Below are 22000 nucleotides of genomic sequence, written 5' to 3'. Positions count from 1 at the left end.
CCGGCGCTTCTCCGCCGAGCTACGTCCTGCGCCGGGCGTGGACCGGACGGTCCCGCTGCAGCGGCTAGCGGGGGGCTCCGGGAGGAGACAGGTTGGAGAGAGCTGAAGGGGATGGGTGAAGGAGGGGAGGGGGGGACTGGGAGCTTTCTGGGTTTGTGTATTTGGGGGGGTCAGAGTTCGTGACCTCTCTCTCGTCTCCGAAGTGCGCGCTCCCGTCCGCGCTTGCGCATGAGTGGTGTGGAAAAGCGGCGAGAGGAGGTCGTGACGTTCCCTGGGTGGAGGGATGAGACGACCGAGCCTCTCAAAGTCGACTGTCCCCTATTGGCGAGGAGGGAGACTGCCCCGCCATTGCTGCATGTCATGGTCAAGGACTTCTGGAAGTCGCGTGCCCTTAGGTCGTTAAAGTTTTGCGACGTTTCAGATTTCAGTAACAATAGATAACCTCATCAATTTTAGATAGTTCTGTTTCTAATTTGTGGAAAACTGGGCTCTCTTATAGGCTCTTACCTTAGACTAAGGTTTATTAGAGGACTAAGAAGTCTGGGTATATCCCAATAAGGTATTTAAAATTCCCTTTAACAAAACAAGCTAGGGTAGAATAGTGTATAGTAAGGCAAAGTTGTACTTACCAACTCTTGTAAGTAAATAGGTATAATGACTAACGAGCAGGAATAGAATCATTTAGGACATAAACTTCTGGAAGGCTGCTGTTTTTGTTCAGTGATGTATTCCCAAGCCTATAGGACAGTGCCTGGTGGTCAGTAAAGATTTGTGAAATGAAGAGGCGCTGATGGAGCATCACATTCTGAAAGTGACCGCCTGTGGCACCTAGGTGTGACAGGAAGAGCTGCCCTGTGTGCAAAGCACTGTGTGCTTTAGACTTCATGAGAAGGGGTCCTCGAAATTTCTTTAGTATTGATTACACTAGAAAAGCAGTTATGGATTCAGGCCAGAAACTCAACTGAGGAAAAACAAAGGTGCATCGAAGACATTTCCTTTGTCATTTCCATCTAGAACTAGGCAGGGCACAGAAAAAGGGCATGCAACACTCTCTAACAAGTGGAAATATGCTTTATGCTTCATTCTCTATAAGTCCCCTCTTCCTTTTAGTATCATTTGTTCTATCCCCTCCCCCCCAAATCCGTAAGGTGAAAGCTAAGAAAGTCTATTTTAGGTCCAATGGGAAAAAAGGCAATCTGAGATCTTTTCTCTATTCTCAGTACATAATATGCATGTTTATAGTGATGCTTGTGGTTACGACATCCAATTAATTCACTTAAGTCACAATAAGTTGACTTATTAAAATTTGGAAGTAGAAGCCATTTTGGGAATGTCATTTGTGAGTGAAGAAGAGTATCCCCTAACTATGCTTCAGGAAAACAGGTCAGTGTGGTTTGTCCTTAAATGTAACTCTTAAAAAAATATGGTTTAAAAGACACCATCACACCAAAAGTAGATACAAATTTATTTTGTATAAATATAGTACATATTAACATTATTTACAATGCTAACAATTTATAAAGGATCTATCTATATGGACAATAAAATACAAACTAGTATCACTTTAAGTAAAAAGTTTCTAGAAATTCATAAGTCATTTTAAAAAACAATAGCATTTCAAGATTGGTTCTTAAGATGGGATGACCAACTCATATAAAAGAAAAGGCTGCCTCCCCTTCATGCCTCACCTCCATCCCCCCCACCCTCAGCAAAAGAAAAAAAAAAAAAGGTTTGACATTGAGGCTTTTTGAAAATTTACTACTTCCTTTATCTTTGGAAAAAACTACTAGAAATTATCTATTAAAGGGGGAAATAGTTACAGATAAAATTTTCCTTTAGAAAATAATATTAAAAGCGGCATAGGCTCCAGAATATTTGTGTCTTGGAGGCACTCAAAAAAAAAAAAAAATCACAAGGGATCCACTTGAAGTAATTTAGTTCACCAAACAAATACTAAGTACCCAATGCATCACTCTGCCAGATGCTGAGGGGGAAATCTCAAATGAAAAAGCTATAGTTGCTGTCCTCAAGAATAGAATGTGATAAGCACTATAAGAAAGTTTGTTTAGGAGGAAAGATCAGATCTAGTCTGAAAGAAAAGGGGAGGGAAGGACTAAGATCAGCTTCACAAAGAAGTCTTGGATAAACAGAAATAGGGGTGGAGAAGGGTGAAAAAAAAGAAAATTGAACAGAAATTTTGAGGTTGGCTGGAGTGTATAATAACTGGGGAAAAGTGTTCTATGCCAAGACACTGGGAAGCCAATGAAGGTTGTCAAAAGCAGGGATGAAACTAGAGCTGTGCTTTAGAAGATGGCTCTGGCCGTGTTTAAAATGGGGCCATGCAGAGAAGGCATTGGAGTTAGAAAAAAAGTTATTCCAGTCACTGGGAAGAGGTAACAAGGATTTGAGCCAGGGCGATGAATATGGAAAATATACAAGAGCAATTGCAGAGGGTCCTGTTGAGATTTGGAGGCAGATTCTGGAATCTAGAATGGTGTTTTTCCGTTATAGAAGAAAATAAACAGATCTGAATGAGAAGAAAGTAAGTTGAGTTTTAGTGATGTAAAGTTTAAAATGTTTAAGGACTCATGTGTAGATGTCCAACAGGTAGGTGCAAATATGGCCTTGCAGGGTGGTGGAAAGAGTAGGTCTAAGCTCTGAGTTATAATTAGGGCATTTGGGGAGGCTGTGTTTGAGTTGTACATGACAAGAATCACTTGTCTTCACTTGTAGAAGAAACAAATATTCAAATAATATACAACAAATATTTTCTAAAAGATACAAGGTAGGTATTTTATGAGAAACTGATATATTAGACACAGCATCTGCATTCAAGGAGTGTACAGTATAAGAAAAAATAGGATTTGCTTCTCTGGAAGTCCCTGTGACTACATTTGACTACTACAGTGGATTTCAGACTTCAAAAACAGGTACAATGAAAGCACATTCCGAGACATATCAACATATGCTGTGATAACATTTACATTTTAACTAAATTACTAAATAGCAGGCTCTTCCTATTTCTGGATATAGTCTACCAACCAAACATAAAATACACATTTGGCTAACAAAACTGTACCTTAAAGTTGTCTTCTTCACTTAGTTGTGTCATTATAACTTTATATTAAACAAAGGTTGCTCTGATGATCTTATTTTAAGAAATGCTACTACATGCTCAAAGAAATCAAGCTTTTGGTTTGAAGAAGAGAGAATTAAGTATCTTGAGCAAAAGACAATAGGAGGATACCCGGTATATTAGGGAACAAGGGAAAAGAGGTTGAAGAATTGTTCAGAAACATGGGAAAAATTCAGATAACCTTTCTCATTTTCCTAGGGCTCTGGTTGGGTCCTCTACATTTACAACTGCCGCAGACAAAGGAGGAAGACTAGTTGGGGACACACACTGAGAACACCAGCCTTCCCCTAGTTTAACCTGGCATCTCTTGTATAGGTTACTTTCATCATCCTATTGGGCTTAGCTTTATTGCTGCTCTTCTTTCTCCTCACGAATAAAAGGAGTTACTGAAAAGGGTTTGATGTAAGCGTGTGTATCAGTGTAATATATACAGCATTCTTGGGATCTAGGTACTATTTATACTTATAGAACATACCCAATAATACCTTTCTATTCTCTAAAATGTTAGCTATCAAGAGATATTTTTCAAAGTAGCTATACAACATAATGTATATATATAATTAGGTTTCTCAGTTGACACTGAATGAGCCAGGTTAAATAATTGATCAGCTTTAGTAAGTTATGAGGATTGATAAGGGGGAAAGGGAATGTAATACAATTCCACATTTAAAACATTTTTATGGGGGTGGGTAACAGCTTCCTCAAAAAGCTATATTTTATATTTTTCAAAACTCCTTATGGAGCTAAGCCAGTAGCTAGTACAACCATAAATGAGCTTCACATGAAGTTAGGAGAACTACTAGGAGTTTGTGCAGTGTTTCTTCTATTCAGATTTATAACTGGCTCTTGATCCAGCTAGCTGTTGGAAGATAGAATAGCCTAGCTGATATTTTGTAAGACTCTGAAGTTTAAAGCAAATCTTGTAGTTAGAAGGTTAAGAGCTCAAGAGGAGGAGAAAAGAACTCCAAATAACTTATTGTTTTGTGAAGTGCTGGACGCAATGATGTAGAAGGAAACACTTTATAAAGTATACCCTTGGTCTCCAAAAAGGATATACTAAAAACTGCAGGGATTTAAACATGGAAGCCTTATTTATGCTATCTTAATTAAAATTAATGAGCTGCAAAGAAGTATTAGCTTACCTACAGTAGCAGAAACACTTGGGAGATAGCATTTGAGGACTGTGTGAGGTTGCAACAGGGTTTAAAACGATTCCGTAGCAAGCAGGAGCCAGAAAAAAAACTACAGCAGCCAACTCTAGATTTAATATGGACTCTGGTGCTGCAACAACATTCAAAAGGCTTCAGAAAGGTACTCAGTAATTCTCTTGGCAATCATAAATATCACACTGAATTAGGAAATCCCTTATGTAAAAGAAAGGAAAATTCTTATGTCCTTTAATGAAATATTCTATGGATAACCTTGCCTTTTAAAATAATTTATATTTAGTTTAAACTCAGTCAATAAATGTATATTATGAACATCAAGAATGACTTTAATTATAGTGTTAATTTCACTTTTCTTCTCTGAATAATTTTATTTACAAAGTAGTTCCTCTGTTAATAAGTGCACCAGAATTATGAATATAAACCTTCCCTAATGAAGTGTACAATTGGTTAAAGAAATAAAGGACTTTTTAAAAATTACTAGGGAAGACAACACAAAGTGGTATTAAAAAACCTTTAAAAAGAATACTATACAATTCAGTTAATACTGGCTTAAAATTTGTGCTTTTTTGATATGGTAATTCCAGTTCATTTTTTAAAGCACAATATTATAGGAAATGAAACATTCTTTTAAGATATAAATACCACCATTGACTTGGGCTCAGAACACAATAGCAAGAGATTATATAATACTTGCCATAGTTGGTTTTTTAAAAAAGATCAGGCTTAATGTAAAAGCTATGGAGTTGATTATTTGTGTTCCTCTGCAAATGAAACATCCTTTCCTACTCACAGTTCATAAATAAAAAACTCGTGTTCTATCCCTTTGCTATAATTCCTTGATGCTGTAACATTATCTCATGCCAAAAGAGGTACAGTAGAAATAGGTTAGATAATTTACTGGAATTCATTTCACAGTTACTGAGGTAGAAGTTGGCCATGTGTTTTTCCATTAAAAGATACAAAACTTCATCTTAGTTTATTGATTCAAAGACATGCACTTTTGTTATCAGCAGTTTTAGAATAATAATTTCTAAACCAAACACTGCATGGAAACTTGCTCCTTGATGTGTGTTTTTTATTTACAAAGACTTGCCACTCGTGAGAATGTTATTACAATGTAACACTATAAAACACATTAAGAAAACAATGGACTATGTCACAAACAGTTAATAGGGCATACGATATTAAGATACGTTTTCTGGTTTCTAATGAAAAGGTACTTTAGAATTCAGTGTGAATTTCAGAAACAGCTCTATTAAGTAAACATCAAAATTTTAATAAATAACATACATTGAAAAACAAACGTTTAAAAAAAATTACCTTATACCTAACAAAATAATTTCTTCTACTTGATGAAGATTTTGGCTGGATTTATCTTGGCAGTGTTCATTTACAAAATTTTTGTACTGCATTTACTCCATTATGATGAAATTCAACCCTTTTGGAATCACAGAAGAGATGAAACCAATAGTGCTATAATATTGTGCCTTCCTGAAATGCTTCTATCCACCTATTAGTAAGAGAAATTTGTTAGATTTGTAAATATAATCATCCTATGTGTTAAGACAATATAGATAATAGCTGTGCCTGTGAATCCAATTACCCTAACAGTATATTTAAGATTTTTCCTATAGCAAACTAGAATTCTGTATATATGGAACTATCCTTTATTTGGTAATTTGGCCAAAAATATGGCCTGAAAAGTGTATTGCTTATTTCTCTGAGGCATGAGGAAGGGGCCATTTCATGGAAAAGCTCTATGAAGTCCCAATGATCTCATTTAACTGGTTTTGGAAGTGGAAGTATCTTCAGAGGCCTTTATTTTAACCCCCTTTCTGCTTTTAGGGACAGTAGCTCTCTCTCTGTCTGCTCCCTTAACCAGAGATCCCTCAGGCATCCATAGTATAGACCTGTACTAAAATTTTCAGTGATAGGGAATCTAGCATTTAATCTACCTCCAGGTGATCAAAATTTTGCATGCAATATAAAAGTGCCTCACAGTTTCACACACGTCTTTCCAAAATCCTTTAGTCTCAAAGTTTTATCTGACAATACACTCAGCTGCAATTATCCAGAGGACACTTGGAGGTAGTACTTCCCCACTAGTGTAACTGTTTCTGAACTTACTAGGAACATTTGAAGTCACTCAATTTAATTAGTACAAACAGCCTATAACAGATTTGGTTCATATTTGAAGAACAGAATTTCAAAAATTTAAATTTAAAATGCAGATGGCATATAAATTATACCATAAGAAGGCTTTTAAAAAGCCCAAATTTTCCTTTGAAATGAACCCATTTGAATATTCTGTAACGTGCAAAAAAGCAACCCATTTGATATTAATAACCTTAAAGAGAAACTTAAAATTTAGCCTGTATTGTTCAGAAAAGACCTCGATTTCAGAGAGATGCTTCTCTGTTAAGCAACCTCATGACATCTAAATAAATATTCTTGTTGGAATTTTGAAGAGACTTGTTTCAGCCTTTACCCATCTAAAATATCTATTTCCTTCTACTCATCACTGGAAACAGCATGGGAGCCTCTTAATATGTTTGACCTTTATCCCAAAGAAGTAAGTTAGCAGGCAGCTGTTTAAACTCCTGCTGTTCCCTGGCACAATGGAATCATTGGATTGCCAAATCCTGGAATGTTTCAAGAGAAGATTCTTACCCTCACTGAAGGAGAGGTCAAATACCTCAGCTTCCCTTCCTTTCAGCAGAGCAGCATCATGCTGCTTCCTCAGAGGTCATATGTACGTAAAATATTTTGGACAGAACTACCTATTTTCTTTCCCCTTGCGCCTCCTGAAAATATTCCAGATACTCTTGCCTGTCTTTAGAAGCAATTCTAAAGAGTTTGAATAAAATCCTTCCAATCTGGATCCCTGACTTAAATTCTTAGTTGCTCCATGCATAAAAGGTTATCTTAAAATCAATCATTTAAAGTAAGAACTCAAACTTTCATGTATAAAAGACAAATATGTCTAAATTACTTACTTCTGAGCTGTGTGAGCATCATCTGCTTTGAATACATAAAACACCATGCTTTTGTGAAGTAACTGAAATACTCTAGGCTCTGAATTCTCATCTTTGACTTGAGTGACAGTGAATCCTAGTAAAGGTTGACTCTCCAAAGCTGCCACATCCTAATTTAAAATGACATAAAGGACGAAGGGTTTTAAAATTGATACAAAATTCAGATTTGCAAACTCTTGATTTATATAGCTCCAATTTAATTTCACATGCACATATTTAAAACTGATAACTCTAGCAACTCATTGATTTCTCATTTATTCAACAATATTTATTGAGCCACCTCCTTCCTACCCACCCCAGGAACCAGACACTATGCTAGACAGTTTTCAATGTGTTCACATCCATTGAATTTCACATTATATTTCCCTGCAACCACAGGAGGTAGGTAATTATATTACTTTCATTTTATGGATGCAGAAAATGTAGCTCAGAAAGGCAGGTGATTTACTCCAGCCCCACTAAGGAAAAGCTTGGACCCTAGAGCAGTGGTTTTTCATAGGATGTTAGAACATAAAGTGATCACATAGGAGAGATGGTAGTTTTAAACAGCTAGAAAGTGTTTATAACCCAAAGGAAATCTAGCTTATCTATGCTGATGTTTCATCAATATAATCTGGGGATACTCAAGGAGTTGTCATCCAAGAGAGCTTGGCAGAAAAGATAAGAACCTCTGCCTTTAGTGAAGTAAACAGTAGTCAGGTGACATCCAAAAAACCTTTCATTTTAATACTATGAAAAACTAATATTTTTGAGTAAGAGCTCTCTAGAAAAAACAAAGACATTGCTCATATTAAAAATAACAGCAACATCTCCTCTTCCAAAAGCAAAGCCAAAACATACAAAAAACAGATTAAATACTGTAATTGTCTCCAGTTGGCATTACAAAACAAGACCCCCAAATTACTCATCTTTAGATTTCTGATCTTACCTCACTTGCAGCATATGTGTATAGCACTTTATTTTTTATGACAAACCAGAAGTGTTTCCAAGGTTTTTTATTACCCTTTGATCTGTACAAATAGCCACTCATAGAAGAATCTTCTGTGTTTGCTGATACCTAGACAAAAAAAAAACCCATACAGTATTTAATGGTTTTCAGACAAAAAGAAAATTTTAAATAACTTTAATAATTTTAAAGAATTGCTTTTAATCACTGGTTTTGAAAGCAATAACCATAATAATGTTTCAATTTGTTTATTTTCAAAGTCTGCTACTGTACAAATTGAATACTTGCTATTATTACCATGAGCATAAAAACACTTTTTTACAGAAGCGGTTCTAGAATTTTACCTAGTTTACATGTTTATGTTTCTTTGTGGGTTTGCATGTATTTCTGGGTTGCCAGAAGAAGAAAAATAATTCCAAAAGTCAAAAATGCTTTTTTAAAACTGCATTTTGGGGCATCTATATGGTTTATTGCTCTTATTCTGGGGTATTAGAGAAAATTACTTATAACTTTATTTCTGTCCCTTAAATAACTTTTTGGACTTCTAAAAACTGTACCAACAGAAAAGTAAACAGAAAATTCTATTATTAAAAGTAAATAGAAAATTCTATTAATGGTGATTTTAAAGATCTGTTTCTGCTCCTCAAATTTTGGTCTGAAAGCAGCTTACTTCATAAAAGGCTGAAAATGTTTCAATCTCTAGTCACAAATATAATAAACTTTAGTGATTATAATCTGTCAATTGCAACTTTTCTGATTTTTTTCTTTAACAAGTAACAAAAGAGATATAAAAAGTCAAGTTTAAGAACTGCCTTATCAGTGGTATGGTGAAAGGACTCTTAAGTGGCTCCCATGACTCCTGCCTCTGATAGTCACTGCTGTACAACCTCTTCCCCTTGAGTGTGGGTGGGGCCTATGACTTGTTCCTAACCAAGAGAATATGGTGAAGGTAATGGGATGTCACTCCCATGACTGCTAGGTTATATAAGACTCCATCTAGTGGATAGTTCTAGAGACTTTCTTCCATGTTCACTTTGAAGAAGTAAACAGCCATCTTGGGAGGACCGTGTGGCAAGGAGCTGAGGACAACCTCCAGGCAAAAGCCAGTAAGAAGCCAGGGGCTTCCGTCTTACAATTGCAAGGAAATGAATTCTGCCAACAACCTGAGTGAGGATGAAAGCAGACTCTTCCCTAGTCAGTCTCCAGATGAGAACTCAACACTGGCCAACACCATGATTGTGGCCCTACGGAGATCCTAGCTAAGCTATGCCTGGACTGCTGAGATAATGTGTTGTTTTAAGCTACCAAGTTTGTGATAATTTGTTACGCAGCACTAGAAAACTAACACTGGTGGGCTCTATGAATTTTAAAATTATATCTTAATCATGTAGTAATTGTATTAATTTCATATAAATTTCATGAAAAGGATGCTATATTGTTTCATGGAAAATTTAATATCTAATCTTAAATTAGAAATATTAAGTGCAAGTAAATTTGTATAAAGAAATAACATCCTTGTATAAAATTACCAAATAATTTATTTAAAAAATTAGAATGTTTACGTTCAAATGAGATTTCACTTAAAATGTAGTTACATTGGGATACTCCTATGTACTTAATGTAAGTGTTGTGATCATTGTTCAAAACATTTTGTACATTATTCTTTGGGAGCATTTTAGAATTAGTTTATCAGCCATACAAGAAAATTAAGCACAATATTGAATAGCCATGCATAATCCTCTATTATCTTCTTAAAAATAAAATTGGTATTAACTAGCTTATTCACCTGATGCATGAAACTTTCCTTCCAATGATCTGATTGTTTAAAAATAAATTAGATCCAACTCAAGAGACAGAGCCTGCTATTACTGATGGTCTGAGGCTCTGAATGTAATTCAAAGAGGAGTTTCTAAAAATGTATTGAACATTATTAGAATAAGAATGCAATTTCTCAATCTCTCGAAAAGTTAAACATAGAATTACCATATGACCAAGCAATTCTACTCCTAGCTATATAACCAAGCCAAATGAAAACATATGTCCACATGGAAATTGGTACATAAATGTTCATAGCATTGTTATTCGTAATAGTCAAAAGGCGGAAAGGACCCAAATGTCCATCAACAGATGAATGGATAAATTGTGGTATATACATACCATGGACAAGTATTAAGACATAAAAAGAAACAGCATACTGATATGTGCCATACCTTTAATGAACCTTGAAAACACTGTGCTAAGTAAAAGAAGCCAGATATAAAAGGTCGCATATGGTATGATTCCTTTTATATGATATACCCAAAATAAGAACATATATAGAGACATAAAGTAGATTGGTGGTTCCCAGCGGGTGGAAAAAGGGGTGGAGGGAGACTGATTGCTTAATGGGTACAGGGTGTTTTTATGGGGTGATGAAAAAGTTTTGAAAGCAGAACTACATGGTAGTTAGACAACATTGTGAATACACTGAATACCACTGAACTGTATACTTTAAGTTGATTAATTATGTTACGTGAACTTCACCTCAATTAAAAAAAAGACAAAAGAACTCAGCTTCCTAAGGAGAATACTTTGACTTTTACAGCACTTAATGGAACAAATTAATTTCCCCAGTCTGACTAAAAAGGAGCAAAGTAGTGGTTCTCTTAACTTAACTATACATCTAAATCATCAAAAAGGCTTGTAAAAATTTCAGATTCTGTAGGCCTTAGGTGAGGCCTAATAATTCAAATTTCTATAAGTTCTCAGGTGATGCTGCTGCTGCTGCTCTGAAGGACACTTTGACCACTAGTGGAGTAGAAGAAATGGCTGCAGTCAGGAAGCAGAGGTTTGAAAGTGAAGGTCTGTTTGTGTAGTTGAGTGGAAAGACGTACGAAATGGGACTGGAGTTAGGCTGAGTCTGGACTATAAAGAGATCTTTAACCAATGCTGTGGAATTTAGACTGAAGAGGGGAGCAAATGTAAGGATTATATTTATAAACTGTGACATCAGCATGGAGAGGTGGAAAATTAGAAAACTGAAAACGATTTCAGTTAATGAAGAACCTTAAGGTTCTAAATATCGATTTAGATTCAGGAATGAGTGATGCAAGAGTTCAGAAGTACTCAGTAAACTGGCTTAACCAGTTTCGTATGAAACTTGGCAATTAGGACTTTAAGTCCTATTCTTATTATTTCATGAGATTGGCTAAAAATCACCTCTTAGTATTTCAATTGCCATGATAGAATACACTCAGCTTGACATAAGAAACATGATCTTGGTCAAGTTTTTTAGAGTTGTTTACTTCTATACTCCGTGACAGAACACTTCCACAGTAACCAAACAAGAAAACAGAATTTAAAAGTCTACTCTGCTTCTGCCGGCCATAAAACTAGCATAGGTGAAACTAATTAATAAACTAATTAAACTGGGAGTGGCCAGAAAGGCAGGGCTGTCTGATATCTCACATTGGGTGAACACTTGAATTTGAGGAACTGGGATGGGGTATCAGTGATGTCTGTGGATTATGCCACTGATAGGTCTAACTTTCAGGCTATTATCACTCTAAAAATTTTCTTTTAAGTTTAAAGGAAAGACAATCTACTATTAGTGATATCTTCTGTATATAACCAACCAATGCCTACAAATAACTTGTGCAGATCAATAAATGCTAATAAAATGCCCAAAATATTCTATAGACTTCTTCCCTCTGGTAAGGGGTCTCCTCAAAGTAATTTTTAAAATTCATGTGTATCCAAGTTATCTTTATTTTCTGTCATTGTTACAAAGTGTTCTCTAAACTTCAGAGTCATTTTCTAAATGACTAGCTCATATGGGAGACCAAGCAAGATAAAGAGGCATCAGCCACACCCATTACCAGTGTTAAAATGCATGTCATTATAGTAGCGGGAAATGACATCTTCCTTTATGAAAGAAAAACAGTGTATTATATGCATATGAATAATTCAGCCTCTATCAAGTTGCAAGTTTAATGGAAACACTTACTTCTTTGAGAGCAGCTGGGATTTTTTTCTGTTTCCTCCCTGATGGAATACTATGTAAGACTGATGATAAAGCACTTGAAGGAGATTTATGATTTCCAGGAGATCCGATCTTAGGAGAGTTCTGGTGATCTAAAGAAATCAGGTACACTTATGAAGCCAATGGTAGCTATTCTGCAATTCAATTTAACTCAAGTCAATAAACATTACTGCATAAAATAACAATGTAAGGATATAGAATTCCCTGGGTAAGAAAGATGGGTGGCCAGAAGTTGAGTGGGAGGAAGATGTTCCACTGTCTCTGACTTTATACTTTTTCAACATCCTTTTGTGCCTTTAGAATTCTGAAACATATTACTACCAACTTAAAAAGTACTACCAACTTAAAAAAATAAATTTAAAAAAAACTTCTGGCTTAAAAAAAATCTAACCATATCATTTAGTATCTAGATTCATGGCCAAATAATAATATTACAATGAACAAAGTGCTAGAAAAAGCACTGTAAGTCAACATGAAGAAGGAATTAATTTTGACTGCAGAGGCTCAGGAAAAGCTTGGAAGAGAATGAGATGTTTGAGTTGGCCGTTAAGGTATAAAGAAGAGTTTGCCAAACAAAAAAAAGGAAGGACACTCCATGAAGAGAGGTCAGCATGAGCAAAAGCAGAGAGGTATGAAATTAGGTCATCTATTTGGAGAAGAATGAGGCTGGGGGACAAAAGGCCAATTCTAAGGAGACTGGACTGTTGTTTAGGCAGTGGGACATCAAAGGCCTTTCAGGCTAAGGAGTGACATGAGCAGATTGAACTTAGAAAAATAAATCTGGCAGTAGGAAGGAGGAAGGATTTGCAGCAGCGAAACCTGTTAGGGAATTATTACAGGAGTCCAGGTGAAAGATAATGAAGGCCTTATTAGAGCTGAGATGAGGAAATCAAGAGAAGGACAGAGGGGTTTTCAAAGAAATTTAAGATTTACTGACCAAATGGGTGTTGACGATATGGGAGGAGGATTCAAAAGTGAATTTTGAATGTTTGAACCCTACATTATACACCCAGCAAGCAAAGGAAGAAATATAAAGGCTGGCAAAGGATTAGGTAGATGTGTCTTCTTGGAAAATGTACTTAGACAATAGCAAACTATACAGATTCTGAAATAGCATGTCATCTAGTTTTATTCACTTAGATATTCTCGTTTGCTGATGAAAAGCTATTCTTCGTGGAAATGAAAGATAATCTTTTTAAAATTCAGATCCTATAAGTTTCAGGAATTTAACTAAAGATCTCTTCCCAAAATAGGGACTCAAGCAATCCTGCTATCTGCATTCATCTTAACTGCAGAGATGGATACCTGTGAATGGTAGGCAGATATATCATTCTGTATTTGGTGAAAAGCTAAACATTTAGGTATATAATAAACCCTCACTAAATCAGTCCAAATGATTAGAATTAGCTTAACGAAACGCTACCCAGTGTATTTCCATAGAAAATTACTTTACAAATAGATAAAAATGATTTGTAATGAACAAATAATTATGAAACTAGAAACTTAAAACTTACTTGAAAGTTAAAGTTACCTTGTAACTATTTTAAACATTCCATACTATAAATTCACTTCTACAGTTAGTATTCTTAGCAAAACTGTTTTCAAAGTAAAAATAATTTCAGTCCAACCTCTCTTGGAAATACCACAAAATATAAGTCAGGAGAGCTTAACTGAGTTAAGAAAGCAAAATACTCAATATTTTGAGATGAATATCACCAAGCATATTGCTAATGTATCTAAGATGATCCAGAAGTTGTTTGAAAGTATATGGAAAATAAAGGAATTTTTGGTTAAATCTTTACTTAAAAATTACCTAATTTCTGCAGTTCTTGGAAACAATGTTCGCATACTCTTGCTGGTTGATTTTTCAGGTAATCTAAGCCATACTTATTTGATGAACAAGCTTGGCATACAATCTGAAAACACATGGGGATTATTTAATTTAAATAACCTTTGTATCCAAACCACCAGGTATGTTATAATTTATAGTGCTGTCTACTTTTCAAAACTCTTTTATAGACATTGAATCTCAATAACAACTCTATGGAATTCAGGCATATAATGAACTCACACACAATACCACACCGGAAGATGTAGAGGCCACGAATTATTACTGAGTACTTACTATATAAAATAATGCACTAAAGAATTAATGTGTGCAAAATGTTTGAACTGTGCCTGGCGTGCAGTAAGTCTTGTGTTAGCTGTATTGTCATCATTATCATAGTGGTCATTGTCATCATCACTGCTATAACGACGACCACTTCTGCTGTGCCTCTACCAAGTGTCTAGCCGTGTACTAAATGCTCTCTAAGACCTCATATAATCTTTACAGTAACTCTCTGATGTCACTGTTACTATGCTCATTTTACTAATGAGGTCATGAACACTTAGAAATACCACTAGTGATAACTTCAACACTGAAAGTGCCCCTATTAAATACAGCAGGTCCTTGAATGACATCATTTTATTATAACGTTGATGAGATGTCACTGTAACTTAACTCTGGGTTATATCAATTAGCCTGTGGCAAAACCGGTTTCATTATATGTTGATTCCCTTAAAGTTGCAGAACCTATCGATGTTAAGTGAGAACTTCTGTACTTAGTATCTAGATAAATGTAGTTTAGATAATTATCTGTAAATGTGAGGGTCTATTAATTGTGAATTTGTTAGCTTTTTTATTTTAATGAAAATTGCTTATTATTGATATACTAAAGTAACCCTAAGGTAGGAGGGGGTAACTTCCCCAACAAGAGTGTTCCCTGCCTAAATATTTAGGGAAACTACCATTCATGGTTCAGTATCCCTTCCTGCCTTCAGTGGTTTACAAGGGGAAATATGCTTCCTCACTATGTACAGCCCAGAGCTATTAAAAATCACAATGGAGACGGGTGTTATCCTCTCCAACCTTTCCACAGGCCCGGCAGTGGTGTCGTCTCCAGGTCAGAGTAAATTCACTTGTGCAGATCATACACATTGTGGCTCTGGTATCGGGAATCCAGATAGGAGCCTTTGATCCAAGGGGACTGACTTCCTCTTTAATTTCTGAGTCCGCCTGTGGAAGAATGACTTCTGATTATCTCCATGCACTTTCTACAATGAGGTTTTATAACTAGAAAAAAAAATATGAATATGCTACATGCTATCATAGACCTGCAAGGAGACATTAACAGGATAAATATTTAGCTCTGAAATTACACATACCCTCCAACCCTTCTGTGAAACACACATTGCTTTTCTAAAACCCTGGGAAAAGTTTCTTTACGGAAAAAAGTGAAATAGATTGAAAAAAAAAAGAAGGAAAAAGACAATACCTCGTCAAGACTCCGACTAGGACAGAATGTGATTCTTTTCTTGGCATACTCTTCTATTGACCTGGAAATCGCTTCTAGCCATTCATCCCTTTCTGTGGCAGAACTGTTGGGGGCAAAAGAAGTTTCCATCAACCAGATGTCAGCTCTTATTCTTTGCCTTTTTCTTTCTTCTTTTCTTTCTCCCATGGCAACAGATTTCACCCCCCTCCTACAACGCTGCTCACAGGCAGCAACTCTGAGGTTTATGTGCACAAATAATCAGAGCAGGCATTAGGGAACATATGGCATTTTAGCAAATACAATGCTCTTTTCCTTTCCAAACGTCCTGCTTTACACTGAATGGCTTCTGAAGTCTCCTAACTTTGGAAGTATTTTTGTTTGGTTTAAGGGCTTATTCACACGATTATTAATTATGATTATATAACCAAGGTATTTCCTGAGATACAATCCTAGAATTTAAAATATTCCAAGGAATCAAGTTTCAAACCCAAATTTATAGCATAGAATACTAAATATTTTTAGGTTACTAACTACTACTAAAATTTCCTAGAAAGGGCAGTGGGTTAAGAAAACATTTTTGGTATCATAAACAGATGTTTAAAGAGTGGTTAACAAGGGACACAGCATGTAGTTGTTAGGGTGCCTTTACCTAAAAAGCTCATCACATTTCCTGTCCTACCCTCGGTTCACCAGGAGCTATGACTCAAATCTAGATGAAAACGGGCTAAATAGGAGGAAAGCCTATTCAGAAACAGAGATTCTTGTTCTGCTTTTGTACAACCACAGCTCCTCCCAAAAAACTTCTGTAGTGAGTCCAGATTATCACTGGTATCAGCACATTTTGTTTTGTATATTCAAGAGGGAGAGGCACATAATTTACTGTGTGTGTGTGTGTGTGTGTGTGTGTGTGTGCGCGCGCGCACGCGTGCACCCACGCAAATGTGTAGAGAGACACAGAGAACTGAGTCATTTAAAACTCTATCATAATAAAATGAAATCCATCATTATAATGGAAATGTGATTGTGTAAGAAAATGTGTATTTTTCTTGGAGAAGCATACTAAAGTATGAAGGAGTGACATGACCTGATATCTGTAATTTGTTTTGAAATACTTTAGAAAACAGAAAAATATGTGACAGAATAGTCTTGATAATTTGAGTTTGTGTGACTGAATATACAGTTTGATTATATATTATTCACTCTAATTTTAAGTATATTTGAACTTCTACGCCAAAATGTTTTATTAATAAAAGTTTATATAAAAAAGTAAGTAGAAGAAAATTATGTTTCACACTGAATAAAACACTGAGAGTATGGGTATGGGTGTGGTTTTGGAACTCTTAAATGATATTTTTTTTAAATAAAAAATTCTATCATAAATAATGTTATGAATAGGCATATTTTGTTGCATTTGAATGAACCCACACAAGGCCAAGAAGATACTAAAACACCACTTGTCTTCCCCATTATAATCATTCTCACAAATGTACCTTCTCTCTAAATGACCGAAGTGCCATTTAGAATTTACACTCATATTAAAAGGTAGAAATCCAGTTTACAAATAAAAATTTTAAACTAGTATATTTCCGGAATTTGCATTATATACCAAGAACAAAATAAAATAGAAACAGACCCTCTCTCTCCAAACCAAATAAAACCTGCCTCAGTTTACCTCCACTATTCTACCATTACTATTACAACTAGCTGACATTTATTTAAGTTACTACATGTCAGCCAACTGTGCTAAATGCTTTGCAAATGTCATCGTATCTCATCTTCAGAGCTACTCCCTGGAATATATATTGAATCTTATATACACTCTTATTCCGACATCACCACCCACCATCGCCATTTATAGATATGGAAACTGAAGATTCAAAACATTAGACAATTTGCTTTAGATAACAGACAATACTAAATGATGAGTTGATATTAGACCCAAACGTGGCTAAGGGTTGAACCTTTCACCACCATGTCATCTCTGGCCTCTGTTCATGTTCTCTGAAGAACTACACTATGAGAACATATGCTGAGGCTTCCAAGTAAACATTCATAAAATATTACCATCCCTCCCTCCCTCTCTGCCTCCCCTACTTTTCACTGGAAGAGGTAACAGAATGCTGAGAGGCAGATGGCTAATTTGAGAACCGCTGTCTGATTTTTCTGGAGCCCTGAGAGATGTGGAATGTGATTCAACTGTACAAATAATGTCACATATGCTGTTCTTTCATTTAATCATTCCTGGCGCTCTCTTGTGTGGGGTTCTGCCAAAACAATGTTTACTGGCTCTCGATAACACATTTCTCACAGACCACACACGTTTGCCCGCAGCATCAAGTGGAGACATTCTAGCTCTCCCTTTGTAACATGTTTAGTAGAAGAATCAGTATCTTCCTCAGATCGAAACACAGTTAAACCAAGTATTCTTTTCCTTATGGAATGCGCGCATTAACAAAAAGAAAATTTGAATTCAATAAGCACCATTTTCCCATTGGTTGGGATGAATTTTCAAGAGGAAAAACCCTCCAATAGAAGGGATTTCTGGTGTGTTGGACTTTGTCACACCATTTACTACTTGTGTCAACTGTACATGCTACTCTGCGGTAGTGGAGAAGGCTTTGCAGAGGTGATGACTAAGTTAGGATTAGAAGCATTACAGGAGTTTGACCGGGAGCTCTTTTAGTCTCTCTTTGCACCCTCTTTCAGTCTCCTAGCTTTGGTTATCACTCCTAAGCTGATGACTCCCAAACACATGCCTCTAGTCCAGGCTTCCTTCTGTCATTCAGATCCTTACATAAACTACCTCCTTGATGGCTCCATTTTGATGATTCATAGGCATCTCACATTCAATATGCACATCAGAAACTAAATCCTCCTCCAAAGCTGCTCCTTTCCCAGAGTTCCCTATCACAGCAAATGGCACCACTACCCAATACATTGTACAAGCTGGAGACTCACTCTCCAAGCCTCTCACTTCCCCTATGTCCAATTAGCCATCTCCTTTAGTTCCCCTCCCAAACCATTCTCCACACAGCAACCGGATATTCTTTTAAAAATGCCAGTCTGATCATGTCATTCCCCTGTATAAACCTCTCAGTGGTTTCCAGTGGCTCTTGAGCTAAAGACCAAAGTCTACAAGATGGTTCTGCAAAGTCTGTATCCTTGTCCTTCCAGGCTTATCCTGGGTCACTTTCTCTTTCATTCTCTGTGTTCATGCAACACCGGTCTTTCAGTTCTTTGACTATGCCATGCCCCTTTCCACTTCAGGACCTTGGTAGACATCGTTCCCCATGACCATGAGCCTCTTTCCCCTTTGCCTAGCAGCTATCCAACTCCTATTTATCCTTCATAACTCAACAGACAAAGCAGGTCTTTAGGCAAGTGCCCTTTCTCTACCAAATCTAGTTCAGGGTCCCTCATTTTACCACCTCACAGCACCTGGTAGTTTTCCTACAACTACTTCATCACAGTAGTAATTGTGTTAATATTCGCTAAGTGTGTGTCTTCCATAATAGACTGTAAGCTCAGGGAAGGAAGGACCCTTTTAATTCTCTACTGTATCCCAATGCCTGACCCCTAACTTTGTGTTACAATGAATTCCAGGCAGAGGTAGCTGCTTGTGCAAGACAGAAGAATGTGAAGTAGGCTGCATGCATGGAGAATCATAAGCAGATCCATGCTGATGGAACATGCCATGCTTTCATAGGGGTGAGTACAAGGAGAGAAAATGGAGATCAGGACAATAAGGCAGATGAGAACCAGATCACAAGAAGGCTTTTTTAACCCTTTTACATATTATACAGTACCTGCCTCACTGTAGTTGGGGGAATTCAGAAGGAGAGCATGGCACACCAGTGGCATTCAATACGTGTGAGTTTCCTTTCCCACATGCCATGTTAATGCTTCCTTGAAAATTTACTTTTCATTTATCAAGAACTTTCCTGTTTTATCATTTCTCCTGCATATACCACATTCAATCCATCAACAATTTTACTGGCTATACCTGATTCTGACCACTTCTTCCCTCTCTAATCCAAGACACTATTGTCTATGGTCTCCTACCTAATCTCCTAACTTCTATTGTAGTCTCTGGTGGTCTATCTTCTACAAAGCAGCCAGTGTGCTCTTTTAATAATATAAATTAGATCATATCAATTCTTAGCTTAAAACTCTTGGGGCTTCCTATTACACTTAAAAATTCAATGACCTTACTGAAGAAGGCCAATCTAGAAAAAGACATCCAAATATTTACCTGATAGGCAACCAAAGAAAGAAAGATGTACCATTGTTTGCTGAATTATTTAATTTTTAATAAAATAGAATTTGGTTTTTACCAAAGCAAATTTTTAGTTAGAAAACTTAAATACAATTGAAAACCTGACTTTCCTATAAGCATTTCCTCTCCAGATCTTTGAAAAATAACTCTGACTTTAAGAATCAAGTTTAAATACTCGCCAGAAGCCTGACGTTCTTTGCCCTTTTATTCAAACAGAAAGAAAGAAAAGAAAAAAGAAATGAAGAAGGAAGGAAGGAAGGAGGGAGGGAGGGCACGTTCTAACAGTTTTGTCTTAAAAAAAAAAGAAAGGAAGGAAGGAAGGAAGGAAGGAAGGAAGGAAGGAAGGAAGGAAGGAAAAAGAAAGAAGGAAAACGGTTACAGCTCTGGCTGGGAGCTAGGAAGCATTTGACAAACCATGAAAACAGGTATTTGTCTTCCCCTGTATCCTGAGCTCTGGTGTCAGGCAGCAGTGGCCATTCCATTTCAGAAGAGTGACATGACCCAGGGAGCTAGCTGCTCTTGTGGTCCTCTGACTTTGGAAAGTCAGACATTTGGTCTGAGTCCTTAACATCCATGGACACAGGCGATATTATCATGATTAAAATCATAAATTTAGAGCCAGGGTCAAATTTCAGCTCCACTGCTTACTAGCTGTGTAACCCTGGAGTTATTTTTTAACCTCTCTAAGCCTCCAGCTTTCTTATATGGGAGGTCAAGATAATACCTACCCCACTAGTTATCATAAAAATTAAAAGAGAACATAAATATAAAATTTTTAGCACCATGCCTGATGCAGAAAAATAAATGGTTCCAGTTACGATCCAAGCTGCTACTAAGGCCCTAGTTGATTTTAGTGGTTTGGACACAGCTGGAAGCAGGCTGCTTGGGTCCAAATCCTGGCCCTGCTTCTTAACAGCCAGGTGGCTTTGCTCACCATAAAATGGGTGTAAGAGTGCTCACTTACCTTAAAAGGTTCTTGTGAGGATTTAATGAATATGCACAGAGTGCTTAGGATAGTGCCTGGCACAAAGTAAGTGCTATAAAAGTATCTGCTATTTTTATTACATCAAAAGTTAGGTCTGGGAGATGTCTAGACTCACTACCCCAGATCCAGCAGGGGAGTATGCTATGGCTGTTGGTGTCTCTCCCTTCACTAATCAAATCCTGTCAAACATCCATGTCTACCACTAGGCCAATAACTCAATAATGTATGTTTATGACTCATACAGATTCAGGTTTTTTAAGGACTTTATTTACATATGGCAATATAGTTTGATTTACACATCAGGCAGTGCAGGTTCTAGTTTGTGGCAATGGGTATCATAAATAACAACAGATTTAAAAGCAAAAAATCTGTTTGTATCCTGACTTTGCCAGCTATGTCTCCTTAAGACAGCAACTTAATTTTTCTGTAACTTAAGTCATCCTCATTTTTAATGAGAGGACACCTACCTCTTAAATTTGTTATATCCTTTCAGTGTTATGTGAAAACTTCCTAGTAAATGATAAAGCGAAATGATAAAGTGCCGATGTTTTTAAAAACATTATGCATTGTAAAGAGATTTGAAATATTCAGTTTAAAAAAAATGATCAGCGAAACATTTTCAGCATGATTATTCTATTCGGAGAAACGTTTTTATTTTTGTGCTTCTAGTACACAATTATATCCAACCTTAGACATTTTACCTGCATGGTAAATCAAGAGAAAACTGCGTGGTATCCAGAAAGAACAGAAGGGAAAAAAGATAAGTCTAGTAGTTAACCTAAATGTAAAAAAACACTGGAAATGTCTGACCCTATAAAATTGGCAAGTGCTGATCTATACATTTATCTTTTTAATTTACCTGGCTGAGAGAATGAAGGAACGTTCTACACTCTCAATCTTTAGTTCATTCTGATATGCTTCTTGGGTGGGTTTTTTGACCTGGAAGAAAGCAAAACAATTTGAGCAAACTCATCTTATTGGAGATCTCATCTCTGAAACATAGCTAAAGTTACCCAATGTCCTGGCTGCTGACATTCACCACCGACCTTCGTTCCTCGCTTTATCTAGCACGACTCTCCCTCCTCTACTCTCTGCTCCAATGGAATTTAAACACC

The 22000-nt window shown here is 36.4% G+C and overlaps 2 protein-coding genes across 6 annotated transcripts in view; both read right to left on the bottom strand.

Moving 5' to 3' along the window:
- NR2C1 (nuclear receptor subfamily 2 group C member 1) overlaps nt 1-362 on the bottom strand; it is a 40381-nt gene extending 40019 nt beyond the window's left edge. Inside the window, exon 1 of one of the 5 annotated variants that reach the window (XM_025048767.1) lies at nt 3-362. The gene's annotated coding sequence lies outside the window, so the exon portion shown is untranslated. The remainder of the gene's footprint in view (nt 1-2) is intronic. The other 4 variants (XM_025048766.1, XM_025048768.1, XM_025048765.1 and 1 more) reach the window with 4 other exon arrangements.
- Nucleotides 363-1443: 1081 nt separating this feature from the next.
- The window catches only part of FGD6 (FYVE, RhoGEF and PH domain containing 6), a 98896-nt gene continuing 78339 nt past the window's right edge, over nt 1444-22000 (bottom strand). Inside the window, 8 exon segments of the mRNA XM_006914602.3 lie at nt 1444-5815; nt 7302-7450; nt 8269-8397; nt 12272-12399; nt 14121-14223; nt 15219-15365; nt 15625-15727; nt 21745-21824. Coding sequence (XP_006914664.1) covers nt 5779-5815; nt 7302-7450; nt 8269-8397; nt 12272-12399; nt 14121-14223; nt 15219-15365; nt 15625-15727; nt 21745-21824 — 876 coding nt within the window. The 3' untranslated portion in view covers nt 1444-5778.

The sequence above is a fragment of the Pteropus alecto genome, unplaced genomic scaffold (assembly GCF_000325575.1).
Source record: "Pteropus alecto unplaced genomic scaffold, ASM32557v1 scaffold94, whole genome shotgun sequence".
Lineage (NCBI taxonomy): Eukaryota > Metazoa > Chordata > Mammalia > Chiroptera > Pteropodidae > Pteropus > Pteropus alecto.
The sequence above is the reverse complement of the archived record's forward strand: the minus strand, read 5'-3'. Positions and strand labels throughout refer to the sequence as shown.